The 17,855-nt window shown below is 44.2% G+C and overlaps 1 protein-coding gene across 2 annotated transcripts in view; it reads left to right on the forward strand.

Moving 5' to 3' along the window:
- NPHP4 (nephrocystin 4) overlaps positions 1-17,855 on the forward strand; it is a 169,772-nt gene that overhangs the window by 123,170 nt on the left and 28,747 nt on the right. For both annotated transcript variants that reach the window (XM_029066495.1, XM_039912090.1), the window contains 5 exons: positions 1,156-1,310; positions 1,566-1,757; positions 3,905-4,092; positions 9,374-9,534; positions 10,539-10,719. In XM_029066495.1, coding sequence (XP_028922328.1) covers positions 1,156-1,310; positions 1,566-1,757; positions 3,905-4,092; positions 9,374-9,534; positions 10,539-10,719 — 877 coding nt within the window. The remainder of the gene's footprint in view (positions 1-1,155; positions 1,311-1,565; positions 1,758-3,904; positions 4,093-9,373; positions 9,535-10,538; positions 10,720-17,855) is intronic.

Here is a 17,855-nt window from a genome sequence, read left to right on the forward strand (position 1 = left end):
GATGCCTTTTGGGGAGGTAGTTGGTTCACTTCCCACTAGCTGGGAGGTCTTCCTTTGGCTTAAAGAGCAACTCCAGCGAATTCATTGGAAAACTCCTTAAACAGAAGTGGCACAGATCATTTTGGGTGTCCATTATGGAAAAGCAAATTTGGACCAATGTCAGCTTCATTTAGGTGCTTCTGTACCCTTTGTGCACTTGATATTCACCCCACCCTCAGCCCCACAGCACTTATTCATTCATTCAATCATATTTATTAAGCACTTACTGTGTGCAAAGCACCGTACTAAGTGCTTGGGGGAGTACACTATAACAACAAACAGACACATTCCTGTCCACAAAGAGCGCACAGTCTAGAGGGGGAGATTGACATTAATGTAAATTTAAAAAATAGATAAATAAATTACAGATACATATACATACGTTCATATCCTCAGTATATTTAATTATGTTGATATCTGTCTCTCACTTTAGAATGTAAGTTCACTGTGGGCAGGGAACATGTCTACCAGCATTGTTGTATTGTACTCTCCCAAGTGCTGGTACATTGCTCTGCACACAATAACCACTCAAGAATAATATAATAACGGTATTTGTTAAGTGCTTACTATGTGCCAAGCACTGTTCTGAACGCTGGGGGAGATACAAGGTAATGAGGTTGTCCCAAGTAGGGCTTACTTGGGAAGCAGAGAAGCAGCGTGGCTCAGTGGAAAGAGCTTGGGCCTGGGAGTCAGAGGTCATGGGTTCGAATTCCGGCTCTGCCACTTGTCAGCTGTGTGACTGTGGGCAAGTCACTTAACTTCTCTGTGCCTCAGTTATCCCATCTGTAAAATGGGGATTAACTGTGAGCCTCACGTGGGATAACCTGATTACCCTGTATCTACCCCAGCGCTTAGAACAGTGCTCTGCACATAGTAAGTGCTTAACAAATACCAACATTATTATTATTATTACAGTCTTAATTCCCATTTTACAGATGAGGTAACAGAGGCACAGAGAAGTTAAGTGACTTGCCCAAAGTCAAACAGCTGATGTGGCAGAGCCGGGATGAGAACCCACGACCTCTGACTCCCAACCCCGGGCTCTTTCCACTAAGCCTCACTGCTTCTCAGTAATACCATTCAATAAATATCATTGTCGATGGATTCATTTCTCAGCAGGAGATCCCATGTGGTGGCAGAGTATCTCATCTGGAGGCTGATCTGAGTCAGAATTCCTCAGTCCTCGAGCCAGCCGGAGCCGACCAGCTCCAGGAACTGCCATTCACTCCCTTGCATGCTCCTATCATGGCCCAGGATGCCCAGGCCCGAAGGTGAGGTGGCAGATGATTTGAATCGGGATTGGGTTCACCTGACCAATCTTGAGCTGGATACCAGTCGTAGGTGGGCCAGCCAGGCTGCGAGCCCCTGGGTAACCGTTGGCCTAGGATACTTCGAGCCGGAGCTGCCAACCGGTCCGTTGAACTTGCTTGGGGATTGGCTTCTGGGAGCAAGTGTCAGCCTGGCTTTTTTGATCAACGACATTCCTGATCCCCGAACCTTTGCCGATGGATTCCATTCCCTTTCAGCTGGGGCACAGCTCCCTCGCGGGCCTCGCTGGCTTGCCTGCATTGCTCTGGCTTTCCAGAAATCTTGGACTGCAACAAGGAGCCCGCTGAGGTGGTGGATCCCACAGCTCCAGTGAAAGTCAACACTCAGAGAGAAGAATCGGATTTTCTGCAGAGCAATGAAATCATCCTTCAGTTCCTTGCATTTAGCAGGTAAAACCTTACAGTTTTGTTGTTGTTGTTTTTGATATTTATTAATCACTTACTGTGTGCCAGGCACTGTACTGAGTGCTGGGGTGGGTACAAACAAATCAAATTAGACACAGTCCCTGTCATGCACAGGGCTCACAGTCTTAATCCCTATTTTACAGATGAGGTAACAGGCACAGAGATGTGAAGTGACTTCCCCTAGGTCACACAGCAGGCAGGCAGCAGATCTGGGTTTAGAACCCAGGTCCTTCTGACTCCCAGGCCCATGCTCTATCCACTAGGCCATGCTGCTTATGTCCTAGGGCCTCAATCCTAAGGGAGTCCAAAATTTAGATGTTACATCACTTTGAGATGCAGTTTGTCTCTGAAGGGGAGATGTATCTACTGACTCTGTCGTACTGTATTTTTCCACGTTCTTAGTACTGTGCTGTGCACACAATAAGTGCTCAGTCAATCAGTGGTATTTAAAGAACGTTTGCTAGGAGCAGAGCACTGTACTAAGTGCTTGGGAAAGTATACTGCAACAGAATTGGTAGACGTGGTTCCTGCCCACAGAGAATTTACAGTTGTTGGGAGGGAGGCAGACATTAAAATAAGTTAACCTTCTCACTGTGCCTCACTCTCGCCTGTCCCCCTGTCAACCCCCGGCCCACATTCTACCTCTGGCCTGGATTGCCCTTCCTCCTTAAATCTGCCAAACTAGCACACTTTCCCCCTTCAAAGCCCTACTGAAAGCTCACCTCCTCCAGGAGGCCTTCCCAGATTAAGCTCTTCTTTTCTTCTCCTCCCCCTTTCCTCCCCATCGCCCCAACTCGCTCCCTGTGATCTTACCCCCTCCCTGCCCCATAGCGCTTGTGTGTATATATGTACATATTTATAATTCTATTTATGTTATTAATGATGTTTATATATCTCTAATTCTATTTATACTGATGCTAATGATGCCTGTTTAATTGTTTTGATGTCTGTCTCCTCCCTTCTAGACTGTGAGCCCATTCTGGATTGTTTCTGTTGCTGAATTGAACTTTCCAAGTGCTTAGTACAGTGCTCTGCACATAGTAAGTGCTCAATAAATGCAATTGAATGAATGAATGAATTATGGATAGAGAAATGATAAAGTAAATTCCATTGACTAATGATTAATTGATGCTTTCAGTAAGGTCCTAGGGATTGGCCACACAATTAGCTATTTCATTCATTCAATTGTATTTACTGAACGCTTACTGTATGCAGAGCACTGTACTAAGCACTTGGGAGAATACAATACAATAATAAACAGACACATTCCCTGCCCACAAAGAGCATGAAGTCTAGAGGGGGACTATTTGAAATTAGCTGGCTCAGGGTGTTAACATCATACCTTAAAGAATAAGCTACTGCAGAATTCCTATTTGATTATTTCTATGGGATTATTCCATAGGATTTTTCCATAGGATAACGTGCCAGCTGGTTTCTGGGAAGTAGACATTCCAGATCAAGGTTCCATGGCAGTCTTAGTGATTTGAGAGGGCTGATGTCACTCAGCTCATCTGTAGTTGGACACTGATTGGGAAAGTATAGTGCTTTAAATACGGATACTTTTTCACTGATTACAGTTCTGTGGGGCTGGGAAAGTAGGCAGTGTGGCCTAGCGGAAAGAGCATGGACCTTGGGTACCAGAGGACCTGAGTTCTAATGCCAGCTCCGCCACTTGTCTGTTGTGTGACCTTGGGTAAATCACTTAACTTCTCTGTGTCTCAGTTAACTCATCCGTAAAATGGAGATTAAATCTTCCTCCTTCCAATTTAGATTGTGAGCCCTATATGGGATTGGGATTTTGTCCAATCTGATTATCTTCTATCTATCCCAGTGCTTATTACAATGCCTGTCACATAGTAAGTGCTTTACCATTTTTTTAAAAAAAGATAAAATACTAAGAATACCTGGTCCTTAGTGAAAGCGTATGTTAATGATGGCCACAAATTCATGTTTTACCAGTTCGTTAAATCCTGAATGGAGTGGCCCACTTTAGCCTAGGCTGTTTGATCTTACTGCCTGGCCATACCTTTAGGCTAAGCATAGTGTTTCTTTAGTACACAAGTGTCAAATATAGGTCACACTCCTGAACTGTAGCTGATGATAAATTCATACAGCGGTGCCATTTGATTTAGGTTGCCACAGGACCCTGGGACAACACCATGGCCAAAGAATGTATATTTCACATTCCAGTTCTATCGCTTCCCCCCTGTCACCACGCCACGGTTACAACTGGTGAAGCTGGACCACAGTGGGGAGACCAACTCTAGTTCTCTGTCACACCTCTTAGTTCCCATGAACAAAGACGGCTCCTTGAATAGTGGTAAGTACCACCCCACCCTCAGCCCCACAGCATCTGTGTGCATAACTGTAATTTATTTATTTGCATGCTGCCTGTCTCCCCCTCTAGACTGGAAACTCCCTGTGGGTCGGGAACGTATCTACCAACACTGTTCTATTGTACTTTCCCAAATGCTTAGTTCAGTGCTCTGCAAAAAGTTAGGGGTTAATAAATACGATAGATTGATTGAGGGAGGCAAACGTTGCAAATTTATATTTGTGCCGGTTTTGTGAAGGTGAATTCAATGAGTTGAAAAGTAGAAGCAATCAGATCACTGAAAATTGTGCAAGGGAAATTGAACATCTTGATCAATGAGTCTTTACTCTGACATTTTTGAAATGATCACATTAAGTAATTTACTGGACTTTTCTGTAAAGGCTTTATCAACAGGAATCCAACTATTTATCGTAGCCCAGTTTTGTTTTTTTGGTATTGTGACCTCACTTCTCTAAATGACGATGATAATGATAGTGGTATTTGTTAAGTGCTTACTATGTGCCCAGCACTGTTCTAAGCGCTGGGGGAGCTACAAGTTCATCAGGTTGTCCCACATGGGGCTCACAGGCTTCATCCTCATGTTAAAAGTGAGGGAACTGAGGCATAGAGAAGTGAAGTGACTTGCCTAAGGTCACACAGCAGACAAGTGACAGAGCCAGGATTAGAAACCATGACCTCTGACTCCCAAGCCTGGGCTCTTTCCACTAAGCCACGGTGCTTCTATGAGAAGTGGATCCAAAGAATAAATTTTCTTTGGATTTTAATAAAGACGGTTCTTCTCTAAGCATTTATGTTCCTGAGGAGAAGCCGTTCCTTAGAGAAGCAGCATGGCTTAATAGATAGAGCACAGGCCTGGGAGTTAGAAGGTCATGGTTCTAATCCCAGCTCTGTCACTTGCCTGCTATGTGACCTTGTGCAAGTCACTTCACTTTTCTGGGCCTCAGTTACCTCATCTGCAAAATGAGTATTGAGACTGTGAGCCCCATGTGGGACAAGGACTGTGTCCAACTTGATTTGCTTGTCTCCACCCCAGCACCCCAGTACAGTACCCGGCACACAGTAAGTGCTTAACAAATAACACAGATATTATTATTACTGGAAAAAGCATGGGTCTGGGAAGCAGAGGACCTGGGTTCCAATCCCACCTATGCCACTTGCCTGCTGTGTGGCCTTGGGCAAGTCACTTAACTTCTCTGGGCCTCAGTTCCCTCATCTGCAAAGTAAAGCATTCAAAACCTGTTCTCCCTCCTACTTGGACTTTGAACCTTATGTGGAACCTGATTATTTTGACTTTGACCCAGGGCTTAGTACAGTGTTTGGAATATAGTAAACACTTAAAATACCACAGTCATTATTATTATTATCATTGAAGAATTTCACGTTTCAAACAATTTATGCTTATGGAACTCACTGTACTCAAGCAATAACCAACACCACATGCATATGCAGAACTGTTTCTTCCCTCCCATTATGTTATGTCTGGACAGATGTGCTTGGGGAAAGAATGTTCTCTAATTCCCTAGGGGTATTCTAACCAAAATACATAATGCAAATTCATGTTATGGAAGAACCAATTGCATTTAAGCATGAGCATAATGACAAGCATATCTACATGGATGACCTGCCAGCAGTTCAAACTCAGTATGGTTGAAAACCGAAATCCTCATTTATCTACTTTCTGTCCCACTTTTTCCATCACAGTCAACACCACCACCACCACCATCCTCCTTGTCTAGAAGCTCACAATCACGTTGTCATATTTGTCCTTTCTGTCTTTCACCTCCTCCGTTCAGGGTGTCTCTAAATCCTGCTTGTTTTTCCTCCATAATATGTTTTCTTTATTTTACCCCTCCTTTTTTTTTAAAAAAAAAAGGTATTTGTGAGGTACTTACTATGTTCCAGGCAGTGAACTAAGCACTAGGGTAGATTAAAGACAATCAGGTTGGACCCAGTCCGTGTCCCCTGTGGAGCTCACAGTCTTGCTCCTTCTGTGCAGGAAACATTCTTATGAGTCTGATGCAAATTCCTAGGTGCTTAATTAGTACACTGATAGGACTACCCTTAGGATCACCACCCTAATCCAAGCCCTGTCACTTCCCAGTTGTACTTTTTCTTCAACTTCTTTACCGGCCTCTCTGTCTTTGAACTTCATTCTTGTCTTGTCCATGTCTCACCCCTTGCTCCTGCTGTCCCCAGGACCTGGAACTAGTGCCCTCTCCGCCCACAAATCCCCACCAGACCTCAGCCCTCCCTATCTTCAAAGTCCTCATAAAATCCTACTTCTTCCACCAACCCTTCCCCAGCTAATTATCAGTATCCCAATTCTTAAGCTGCCTCTTGTACTTATCTATTTATACTCCTCCTCAGCACTTGTGTGTGTGTATATACATATATATACACATATATATATGCATATTCAGTAGTTCTAACCATCAGTGGTATTTATTTAACATGCAGAACACAGTACTAAGCACTTAGGAGGGTATATATCTGCTATATTGTTACAGTGTATTCTCCCAAGCGCTTAGTACAGTGCTGTGCACTCAGTAAACACTCAATAAATATGATTGACAGATTGATTGGTACAGTACAACAGAGTTGGTAGACATGTTCCCTGTCCACCACAAGCTTACAGTCTGGAGGATGAGCTTACAGTCTGTAGGAGTTTTTGTCTGTTCCCCCATTAGAGTATTAACCTCTTGTGGGTAGGGAATGTGTCCTGTGCTTCTGTTGATTCTCCCAAGTGTGCAGAACACTGCACTGCAGATGTGCACAGTAAATACAGTTATTATTGCTGCAGCTACCACTCTGTCTCAAGCATCTCTCCTCTTTTTTCTACCCTACATTCTGCTGCCTGGATCATCTTCCAAAAATGCCTCTCAGAACACATAACTTCCCTCCTCAAAAAGCCTCCAATAGCTACCCATTTCTCTCTGCATCAAACAGAAACTCCTGATCCCTGGATTCAAAGCTCTTCCCTGGCTGTCTCTGAACCCTTCTACTCTGTTCTCTCATTAAACCCCAGCTTGCACCCTTTCTGCTACCTCCCTAACTGTACCTCAACTCTTAGTCCAATCCATTGTTCAGGTTCTCACCCTGCATTCAAATCCCCTGACCTTCCCACTAAAATCCACCAAACCATGTCACTTGTTACTCTCAAAGCCAACTCCAGGAGAAATTCCCCAATTAACCCTCACCTCCCATTTCAACCCATTAGTAACCCCTAGCTCTAAATATATGCATAGGCTCATGCATTGCACTCAGTAATTATGTTCTTTGCTTACTTATGATGTTTCTACTTCTATCTAGGTTTTCCTACTTATTTCTTTTGTAGGTATAGTCTCTGAATCTCTCTATGGGTATAATAATAATAATAATTGTGGCATTTGTTAAGTGTTTTCTGTGTGCCAGGCACTGTTCTAAGTGCTGGGGTTGATACAAGCAAATCAGGTCGGACATAGTCTCTGTCCTACATGGGGCTCACAGTCATATAATCCCCATTTTATAGATGAGGTAACTGAGGCACAGAGAAGTTAAGTGACTTGCCCAAGGTACCAGAGCAGACAAGTGGTGAAGCTGGGATTAGAACTCAGGTCCTTCTAACTCCCAGGCCTGGGTTCTATCCACTAGGCTACTCTCCTTCTATCTCCATCTATACTATCCCTTTCTATCCCATATATACTATCTCCATCTCTGTACCTCACACATTTAGCTCCTTTAGGGAAGGCTCCCATCTTCCATTTTTATTACATATTTTCAAGCACCTAGTATGGTGTTATACCCTCCTTAGATGCTCAATGAATGAATGGACCAAGTTGAAAAAGAGAAAGCTATTTTCATTTTAAAGCTGGGTGAAGGTTTATCAACACAGGTCCTCCTTTTAAACTGTCCTGGAATCACATTTAAGGAGAAGTAGTTACCTGGGAGATTTTGGCTTATCCCTAATAGTTTGAAATGAAAGTAGAGTGAGGCTTACTTCCGTTTTAAGATAACAAAAGCATCTGCTCCAAATGTGAACAGTGTTTATTAGTTTTGTCGTATAAGAAAGGAGAAGTAGAGTAATGTATTGGATAGAGCACAGGCCTGGAAGTCAGAAGGATCTGGATTCTAGTCCCAGCTCCGCCACTTGTCTGCTGGGTGACCTTGGGTTACCTCATCTGTAAAATGGGGATTAAGACGCTGAGCCCCATGTGGGATAGCGATTGTGTCCAGCCTAATTACCTTTTATCTACCCTCGTGCCTAGTACAGTGCCTGGAACATAGTAAGCATTTAACAAAAACCATAAAAAATATGAGTAAGAGTGAATTCCCAATTTTGAGATGCACAGTAAAGTATCTAGAAGAGCTGGAGTTAGAAAGTGTTCAATAAATATCATAACTGCAAGCCACATTTTGTGTTTAAGTGCTGGTTTAAATGCAAGTCAATCAATTCACACCTGGCAAGAGACAGGATTCAAAAGGCCGAGATGGTGATTCTTGATTTGGTTATAAAATTTCATGATCTGTACAGAATTCAATCCAATCTAGTTTCTAACATAGAATATGTCTCTCTCCTGATTCTTATCTTTCAAAAAATGGCAATCTCTGTCCTACATGGAGGACGCATTTCCAGTTCATCGTGTTTAATTTGCAGGGAGAATATTTAATGGGCACCAGGAGCGAAATGTCCACATTTTGGAAGGAACTTAATTTTAGGTTTGCCAACGTGAGACTTAAAGTTACTAATTCACCCGTTTCATGATTTGGTTTGATTAATGTGTTTATTAAATTGCAATTATAGTGAAAATTGAAATCAGTGACGAGTCGAGGGCCCTCGTTTTTCTTTAGAAAGTAAAGATGATAAATGAGGAGGTAATTTGCTTAGTTCAGTTACCTTCAGTACACCTTAAGCACTTGATATTCATCCCACCCCCTGCTCTGCAGCATTTATGCATATATCCTTATTCTCTGCCATTTCCCCTACCTGCCTCCCCATCTAAATTATGAGCTCCTTGTGGGCAGGAAACATATCTACTGACTCTACTGTATTGTTCCCACCCAAGTGCTTAATACAGTCCTCAGCATACAGTATGCAGGTTTAGACTGTGAGCTCGTTATTGAGAAGGGATTGTCTCTCTCTGTTGCCGCATTGTACATTCTTAGCGCTTAGTACAGTGCTTTACACATAGTAAGTGCTCAGTAAATACTGTTGAATGAATTGAATGCATACAGTAAACAGTAAATACCATTGATTGATAGATTCTGAGTGCTTTTTTTTTCCCTCCAGGATCACCTGGATTCCAGCTGAAATATATGCTGGATTCTGGATTTCTAAAACCAGGAGAGCACCATTGGTTTATTCATTATATTGCTATCCAAACCTTACAAATTGATGTCTGGGATGGAGATTCTCTGCTTCTCATTGGATCTGCTGCAGTTCAGATGAAGGTAACATCACATCTCTGCCAGGCATGAAAGATTAATTAAAAAAAAGAAGGGCCTAGAAGCTGTGAGAGAGTGTGGTCTGCTCAGCCATCTCCATCAGCTAATGCTTCTTTATTGTGTTGCCGAAGTGTTTCTGATTCAGTTCACTGATGGAGTAGGCTGTCACTCTCATTTCAGAGGATTTGGGAGGGCGGAATTTCTCTGGGAGCCTGAATTCTGCAGTCAATTCTCTGAATAAACTTAGTGGTTGATTTTGTCAAGAGTTTTGAGGAGAATGCATGCCCATTGCTTCAGACCCACTGGAAATGGGATAGAAAATGTTCTCTCTGTAATTTCCATCCTTGATTTCTGTGATTTGATGAAATCGTTGGCTCTTCTAGCCTCTGAATGTCCATTCTCCTGAGATCTGCACTATCATTTGTTTTCCGTTCAGCTTCAAACTGGCAAAGTGGGCAGAGTCGTTTTCCATTGTCATTTTGTGAAAATTTTTTCCCCTGATTCTACCACCTAGAAAGATTCTCCTGAAGCTTTCAAAATTTCAGAGACATTTGGTACAGTGAAGTTCCTTATAAATCATACGGTGTGTATAGTTTGCAATTAGTGTGCAAACAGCATGCAATAAGAACACTGCTTAATTGAGAGGCTGTAATCTTGCTTGCAGTCACTTACTACCCACCCCTTGAGTGAGAATGGGTCCCACTAGAAGCAGAGGTGTTTGTTTCTTTGTTGCTCGGCTAGTGGAAACCAAAGGTAAATTCAAAATTCTCCTAAATACATTTGAGCCTGATGATCTATATTTGCACCCTGAAAAACAATAGTCTGTGCAAAAACTGTTCCCTCCAGCCACGTTTTTCAGGTGTCTCATGAAAGCAGTCAGGCCTTTCTTCTGAAAGCCTCCCCTCATCTGCTGTATAGGGCATCGGGTGCAGCTTCCCCTCAGCCTTTAAACCCCTAGAAAGTAACTCTTGGTCCTCGGAGCCGCTTAGAGCATTTTCCTTGTTCGGCAGCACCTTCTCCGCCAGGGCCGGGCAGCGGTTCAAGTCTCTCACGAGCTGGCTGTCGTGGCAATGGAATATGAGCAGGACGTGATGGTGATGAGTGGAGATGTGACCCGTCCTGGAGCTGCCAAGCCCATTGGGGTTCACACTCTTGTGAAAGGTCATCTGCATCTGACCATGGCGAATGTGGGTAAGAGTCCCAACTGGCGCCCTCCCCCCTTCCTCCTCCCCACCAGCCAACCTTTTGGATGTTACCCAAGGCAAACAAACTGTCCTGTCTCTCCTGGCACCCGACTCTTTCGGCCTATCAAGCCCAATGAACACCTTGATCGCCCATACCCACTTTTTACTGCTATGCACGGTTGCTACCCGCTGCTCACGTGCAACATGGCTCAACGTGGGACAACGTGGGTCTCACTGAAGAAATGATCTAGAATAGAATGGAGTGATTCCCAGAGGGTTTTCATACCATTCATTCTTCTGGGAGCTAAGCAAGCAGCTCTAGGTAGATTGGAGCTGCTACAGTGTCATCATTTCCTCACCTTGGGAGGAAGAGAAAGTTCCCTCAACTTCTAAACAGTGGTTAGGGAGAAGGGAATGCGGCTCATTTCTCCTCTTGGGCAAGAGTGAAGATCTCGGGATGTACACTGTACATAATCAGGAAAGGAATCTGGACTTCAAATCAGTTTGTAGACTTTGAGCTTCCTGTGGGATCGGGACTGTTTGTGATGATCTGCCCCCAGAGCTTAGTCTCGTTAAATACCACAACACTTCTTCTCCTGCTCCTTTGCCTTGTCCTCTTCCCTTATCAGTCAATCAGTGGTATTTATTTATTCATTCATTAATTCAGTCAGTCATATTTATTGAGCACTTACTGTGTGCAGAGCACTGTGCTAAGTGCTTGGGAGAGTACAATACAACAATAGACACATTCCCTGCCCAAAGTGAGCTTACAGTCTAGAATGGGAGAGACAGATATTAATACTAAAAAATCATTTATAGAGCACTTACTGTGTGCACAACACTGTAATAAGCATTTGGGAGAGTACAACAGAATTAACAGACACACTTCCTGCCCAAAACAAGCTTACAGTTTAGAGACAGGTTTACAGTGTAGAGTTTCTCCTCCTTCTCCTCCTCCTTGCTCCTCTTCCTTCTCTTCCTTGTTCCTCCTCCTCTTCCTCCTTATCATTAACACAGACAGCATAGACTTAGACTTGTACTGCTTTCGCCTTTCTGGCCTTCCCGACAAGAAAGGGATTACTGGGGTGGCTTTGAGAGGACTGAGGGCTTAGTTGTTTTTGCTAGCTCTTCCCAGGGGGCTTTTCTAGTTGTTTGGGAGCTGATGTCCTGGACACCTTCAGGACATAGCAGAGTGCAGAGGGTTGGACTGAGTCTGGAAGGTATGGGGGAACCATGCAGAGACGGTGCCTGACAAGGCTATTTGAAATGACCCCTTTTGGTGACAGGCTCTCTTTCTCTCTCTCCAGGACTGCAGGGCTGACTTTCAGCATGCTGCTGTTACTGGGTTAATGAAAGAAAACCGCTGCAGTTTTTTACTGCATGGCTGAGGAGGGTCTGTTTATTTGGGGGGGATAAAATGGAAGTTACAACAAAGACTAAGCTGATTTGGCCCCTCAGGGTCTCGTGGCTCTAGATGGGACAGGGCCAACTGGAGTTTTATTAGCCATTTACCCATTTCTGAAATAAGAGGATTTTAAACCCTCCAGCCCATGTCAGAGAATGTTCACACACTCTCGGTGCACAGGCGCAGCAGTGCTTGGCAGCAGGAAGACAACTAAATGCTTAGCTCATTAAGTCTGATCGGAGTTTTCTGCCTGCTTGTTTACAAACATAAAATCTTCGGCAGCTTTGAAGGCGGACAATATGGAAGCCGCAAAACTCAATTAGGTTGTGGAAAAATAAGAGCACAACGTGTGAGGACCAGGCATTATTCATCAGGCGTGTACTCCTAAGAGCTCCAGCAATGCAAGAACATTCTGCTTCCCAGAATATATTGGTTATTTTTATATTTAATTCATAGGTCCATGAATGTGCAGTGACTCCGGGGTTGAAAATCTTATCTTTAGAAGAAAGATTAGCTCTATTATATGTTATCTTCAGTTGTCATTTTCATACTTTGCCTGCAAGAGAGTGATAAGCTCATGGGAGAGAGAGCCTGAGATGTACAACCCTGAGAGGACCTTAATACAAACCCGAGAAAGGAAACAGATTAGCAGAGGACAAATACAGAACACAACTTGCTTTGTATCAATGCCGGCATCCTTTGATCTCCTCAGTACATTTGCTTTCTCTTTTTAAACTCTGTGGCTTTTATTTTGGTATAAAATTTGTTTTTATGCACTGAGCAGCAGGCCCTTTCCAGCAAATTGGAGGACAACTGGGTAATTATTTAGGACTCCAGAAGTGTATTCCATGGCTCCAAGACTTCCTGGGATGGAGTTGGCTGCCAAGAAGGAAAAAAGGGGGTGAGGAGATATTGGCTGATTTTCTTAGCTGCCCCACCAATAGGAACTTTGCACTAGGCCCAGGGCAGTCCCACTGCACTCCACAGCTTTGGGTGCCTAGAGGACTCAGTCCTTTCAGAGCACCTTACCCTGCATTCATCTTCTCAATCAACCAGTCGTATTTATTGAGTGCTCACTGTTTGCAGAGCACTGTACTAAGAGCTTAGGAGGGTACAGTATAACAGTGTAATAGAGTTGGTACGCACATTCCCTTACCACAATGCACATACAGTCTAGAGGGGGAGATGGACATTAATATAAAGAAATTATGGCTATGTAAATAAGTGCCGTGGGACAATCACTCGATGGTATTAATTGAATGCTTATTTTGGACAGAGCACTACGTTTTTGAGAGAGTACAATACAAAGAGGTAGAAGACATGATCCATGCTCTTAAGGTCTCCTGGCCTTTTTCTTCAGAGTAATTGAGGCTACACTAATGCACACAAGCATTGGACTGGGGCTTCACAGAAATGTCTGAGAAAGAATGGAAGCAAAGAACAGGATGGGGGGAGCAGGAGCTGTTTTGAATAAGTCAAGGTGATGTGAAGAGTAGAAACCAAGAGGGGAAAAGCGAATGGTTGGGCAATAAATAACGACTAATCAGACTTGGCTTCACTTAAGATAAGGAGGTCACTGAAAAGATTGACTCAGTCCCCAAGGAATCACGTAGTGAGAGAATTGAGTTAGCAAAGGTGGGAATCAGCCCTGCAGAAAACATGAAAGAGTTGCAGCAGAAAATGACAGAGGTTTGCAAGAGCTTTGGGATCACACCAGATGGGATAATGTGTTTTGGAAGGCTTTTAATTTGGGAGGGAAGAGAGTGAGAAGAAGTAGCAGTAACATTTGACCAGAAAGACACAGGCCAAATTTCCTAACATTTCCTTAATGTGTACATGTCAGGACCCACTCTGGATGCCACCGCCTCCCACACATTAATTCACAAACCCATCCAGAAGAGTATTTCCTGAGGCAGAAGGGGACTGAAGGTTTGGCCTGAAGGCAAAACAGCCAACTGGAAATGCTACTGTCCAGAGGGTGGAGAAGCAAGTTAGTAGATAGGACAAGCACCCTGTGGATGCCAGTATAGCTTGCAGGATGGAACAAGGGTCCTGAGAATCCTGTGGGATTCAAGGATACCTGCTATTGCAATGGAGCCAAGATTTTCTTTCCAAGGGACGCCACATATTAGTGTGATTGGAGAAAGCAAGTGGGTCACCTCCCTCATTGACCAAAGTGCTGCAACTACACGCATCAATTTGGGAAAATATCTGTAAATTCTGGACTTCTTTAGTGTGACCACTATCGTATCTCTGTCTCGTCTATCTGAAAAAGAGAAAAAAAAAGTTCTGGCATCTACTTCCACAGTAGTAGTAGTATTATTACGTGCTTACCGTATGTAGAGCAATATATTAAGCACTTAGACTGTAGACTCTAAGTTCATTGTGGGTGGGGAAAGTGCCTGCCAACTCGGTTTTGTTTTCTCCAATCACTTAGTACAGTGCTGTGCACACAGTAAAGCGCTCAATAAATACCATTGATTGATTAATTGCTGGGAGAGAGTATAAATGTGGAAATTAGACATGAACCCTCAAAGGCTGTGTCTATGGATATAGGTAGCGGAGGTGTGATCTGTTAGGGAGGACTGGAGATAGACGTGTCGGGAGCAGTGAAACACTAAAAGAGCATGAAGAACAAGAGCAAATACACAAGACAAGAAAATGGAAATAAAAGTCGGGAGAAGCTATGGCTAGAGGAACAGAACTTCAAATCGTGATTCAGAGTCCAAAGCAGTGGCTTCCCAATCACTAGCTTTCATTCATTCAATTGTATTTAGTGAACGCTTACTGTGTGCAAAGCACAGTACTAAGCGCTTTCCTGAAGTTCTATGGAGCCTCATGCTGCAGGTGCTGTTGTCACTCCTGCCAGGTGGTGGAAAACATGATTGGATGGCATTGTCTTGGTGGAACATAGGGAAGCTGGTTCCGGCCCATGGAGAGTTGGGGGTGGGTCGAAAGCATGCAGGAAAAAGAGGCTGTAAATACCAGATATTTCCTTTGGCTCTGGAGGTGTAAAGGAACTGAGAAGGCACAGCAGTGGCTTTTATAACCTACCTGGCATGTGCAGAGCAGTGGGAGGCCTGAGGCACGCAAGATGTGCATTTTGCTCAGCTGCAATGGAAGAGAGGGGCCAAGGAGCCACAGCAGTGACTTTAATGCCTGGCTTGGCATGACCAGAAAATGCCCGGAGCAGACAGAGAGTTCCTTGGCTGTGGTGGCGGGGGCTGACGGTCCACAGGGAAGTGAGGTTGCAATTTCCAGGTGATTCTTCTCAATGGTGAGGAAGGCAGTTGGTGCCGACCCTGGGTGGCCTAGAGGGAAGGCAGTTCGCTCAGATTTGGTGAAAGTGATGGGGTCAAGAGCTCACAGGGATGTTAGGCTGCAGGGACTGGGTATTTAGTTTGGCTCTGGAGGTGAAGAGTTGCCAAGAAGGCACAGCATTGAGTAGCCAAAACTGGGAGCTCCATGTGGGACAGGGACTGTGTCCAGTCTGATTGTCTTGTACCTACCCCAGTGTTTAGTACAGTGGCTGGTACACAGTAAATACTAAACAAAGACCATTTAAAAAGAAGCAAACCAGGTCATAGGCCCCCACTGCCCTCACTTCCTTTCTCTAACTCTTTTACTTGACCATCTACAGAACATTTTTTCACTCCATTAAGCCCTCTTTCTCCAACATTGTCAGAGACCACCTTCTTGCCAAATCAAAAGGATCCTAGTCTTCCCTAATTCTCTTCCACCTCATGTCTGCTTTTGACGCTGTGGACCACCTTCTCCTGGAAACATCTTTAATTTTGGTTTTCTGACACAGTTCTTTCCTAGCTCTTTAGACTTTCCTATCTGATTTGTCCTCTGTCTTGTCTCTCTCACCTCTGCCTGCCACCCGCTAATTGCAGGTATCTTTCAAGGCTCTATTCTAGTCCCCTTCTCTTCTCAATTTCTACTCTCTTTGGGAGCTTACCTGCTTTCAAGGCTTGATAAGTAATGTGGCCTAATGGAAAGAGCATGGGCCTGGGAGTCGGAGGAACCTGGGTTCAAATCCTGGCCCTGCCACTAGTCTGCTCTGTGACCTTGGGCAAGTTAATGGGAAGCAGAGTGGCTCAGTGGAAAGAGCACGGGCTTGGGAGTCAAAGGTCATGGGTTTGAATCCCGGCTCTGCCACTTGTGAGCTGTGTGACTGTGGGCAAGTCACTTAACTTCTCTGTGCCTCAGTTACCTCATCTGTAAAATGGGGATTAAGACTGTGAGCCCCACGTGGGACAACCTGATTCCCCTGTGTTTACCCCAGCGCTTAGAACAGTGCTCTGCACATAGTAAGCGCTTAACAAATACCAACATTATTATTATTATTAAAATGGGGATTAAGACTGTGAGCCTCACATGGGACAATCTGATTACCCTGTGTCTACTCCAGTGCTTAGAACAGTGCTCTGCACATAGTAAGCGCTTAACAAATACAAGATTATTACTTCACTTCTCTGTGCCTCAGTTACCTCATCTGTAAAATGGGGATTAAGACTTTGAGCCCCATGAGGGACTTGGACTATGTCCAACCTGTTTATCTTGTGTCTACCAGAGTGCTTAATATAGAGTCTGCCACATAGCAAGCACCTAAGTACTATATAAAAAAGGCTTCAGTTACCACCTTTATGCAAATTATGTCCAAATCTACTCCTCTAGCCCTGATCTCTCTCCTTCTCTCCTATCCTGCATCTCTTTCTGCCTCCAAGAAATTTCTCAATGGACAGCCCACTCATTCCTCAAGTTCAGTACATCCCCTACTGAACTCCATTTTTTAGAACAGTGCTGGGCACATATTATGTTGTTATATCATCATCCCCTCTTCCACCAATCTTTCCTATCCCAGTCAACAACACCATCATCCAACCCTTCTCTCAAGCCCCAAACCTTACCATTATTCCTGACTCTCTAGTCTTTCAACCTCCATATTCAATGACCAAATCCTCTTGGCTCTTCCTGTGCATTTTCAGAATCCACCGCTTCCACCCCTGCCAGCCTCCACACTGGTCCAAGTGCTTTTCATATTTCTGCTGGACCTCTTCTTCAACATTCCACTCCGCTCTCCCTGCCCCGCCTCCATCCCCTGCTATAGAGGTGATCTGAGACTTTCCCCTGGCAGCGTGCTTATCCTGTGCCCTCCGGCTCCTCCACCTGGCACACGGTGCCCTCCAACTGATGCCACTACTTCTGGTTCCTTTGACCCCTTAGTTTGTAAGTGCCTAGTACAGTGCTCTGCCCACTAAGTACTTGGTTCATTTTGGTGGTGTTCGTTGTTAAACCAAGTTCTTCAGTAGTGTTTGCAAAATATCCTAATGTTTCAAGAGGGAGCTGTTCCTCCTGTCCATTAGAGTCTCTCACTTGATTTACTTCCTGTTCATTTCCATCTCTGAAATGTGGCAGAGAAGATGACCATTCCAGTGACTCTTCTCCCCCCCCACCCACTTCCTTCCAATCAAGGGAATGTGGAAAGGCACCCCATTTCATAGGAAGAAATGCTTGTTTGAAGAGATCTGGTTTGCTATTAGGGACCCTTGAAATCATTTTGCAAAGTTCCCAGGAAGCTCTTTGCATCGTGGGAGAACTCAGTTGAGTATTGCATCCAAACTGGAGCCCATCTTGTTAGGAGTGCTCCAGCTCCTATCTGGGGAAGTGTGTTTATCCCATAGAAACAGGATGTGCCATCTCTTTAAACCTTTTCTGGGTGAAAACAACTCAAG

Source organism: Ornithorhynchus anatinus, chromosome 5, assembly GCF_004115215.2.
Source record: "Ornithorhynchus anatinus isolate Pmale09 chromosome 5, mOrnAna1.pri.v4, whole genome shotgun sequence".
NCBI lineage: Eukaryota > Metazoa > Chordata > Mammalia > Monotremata > Ornithorhynchidae > Ornithorhynchus > Ornithorhynchus anatinus.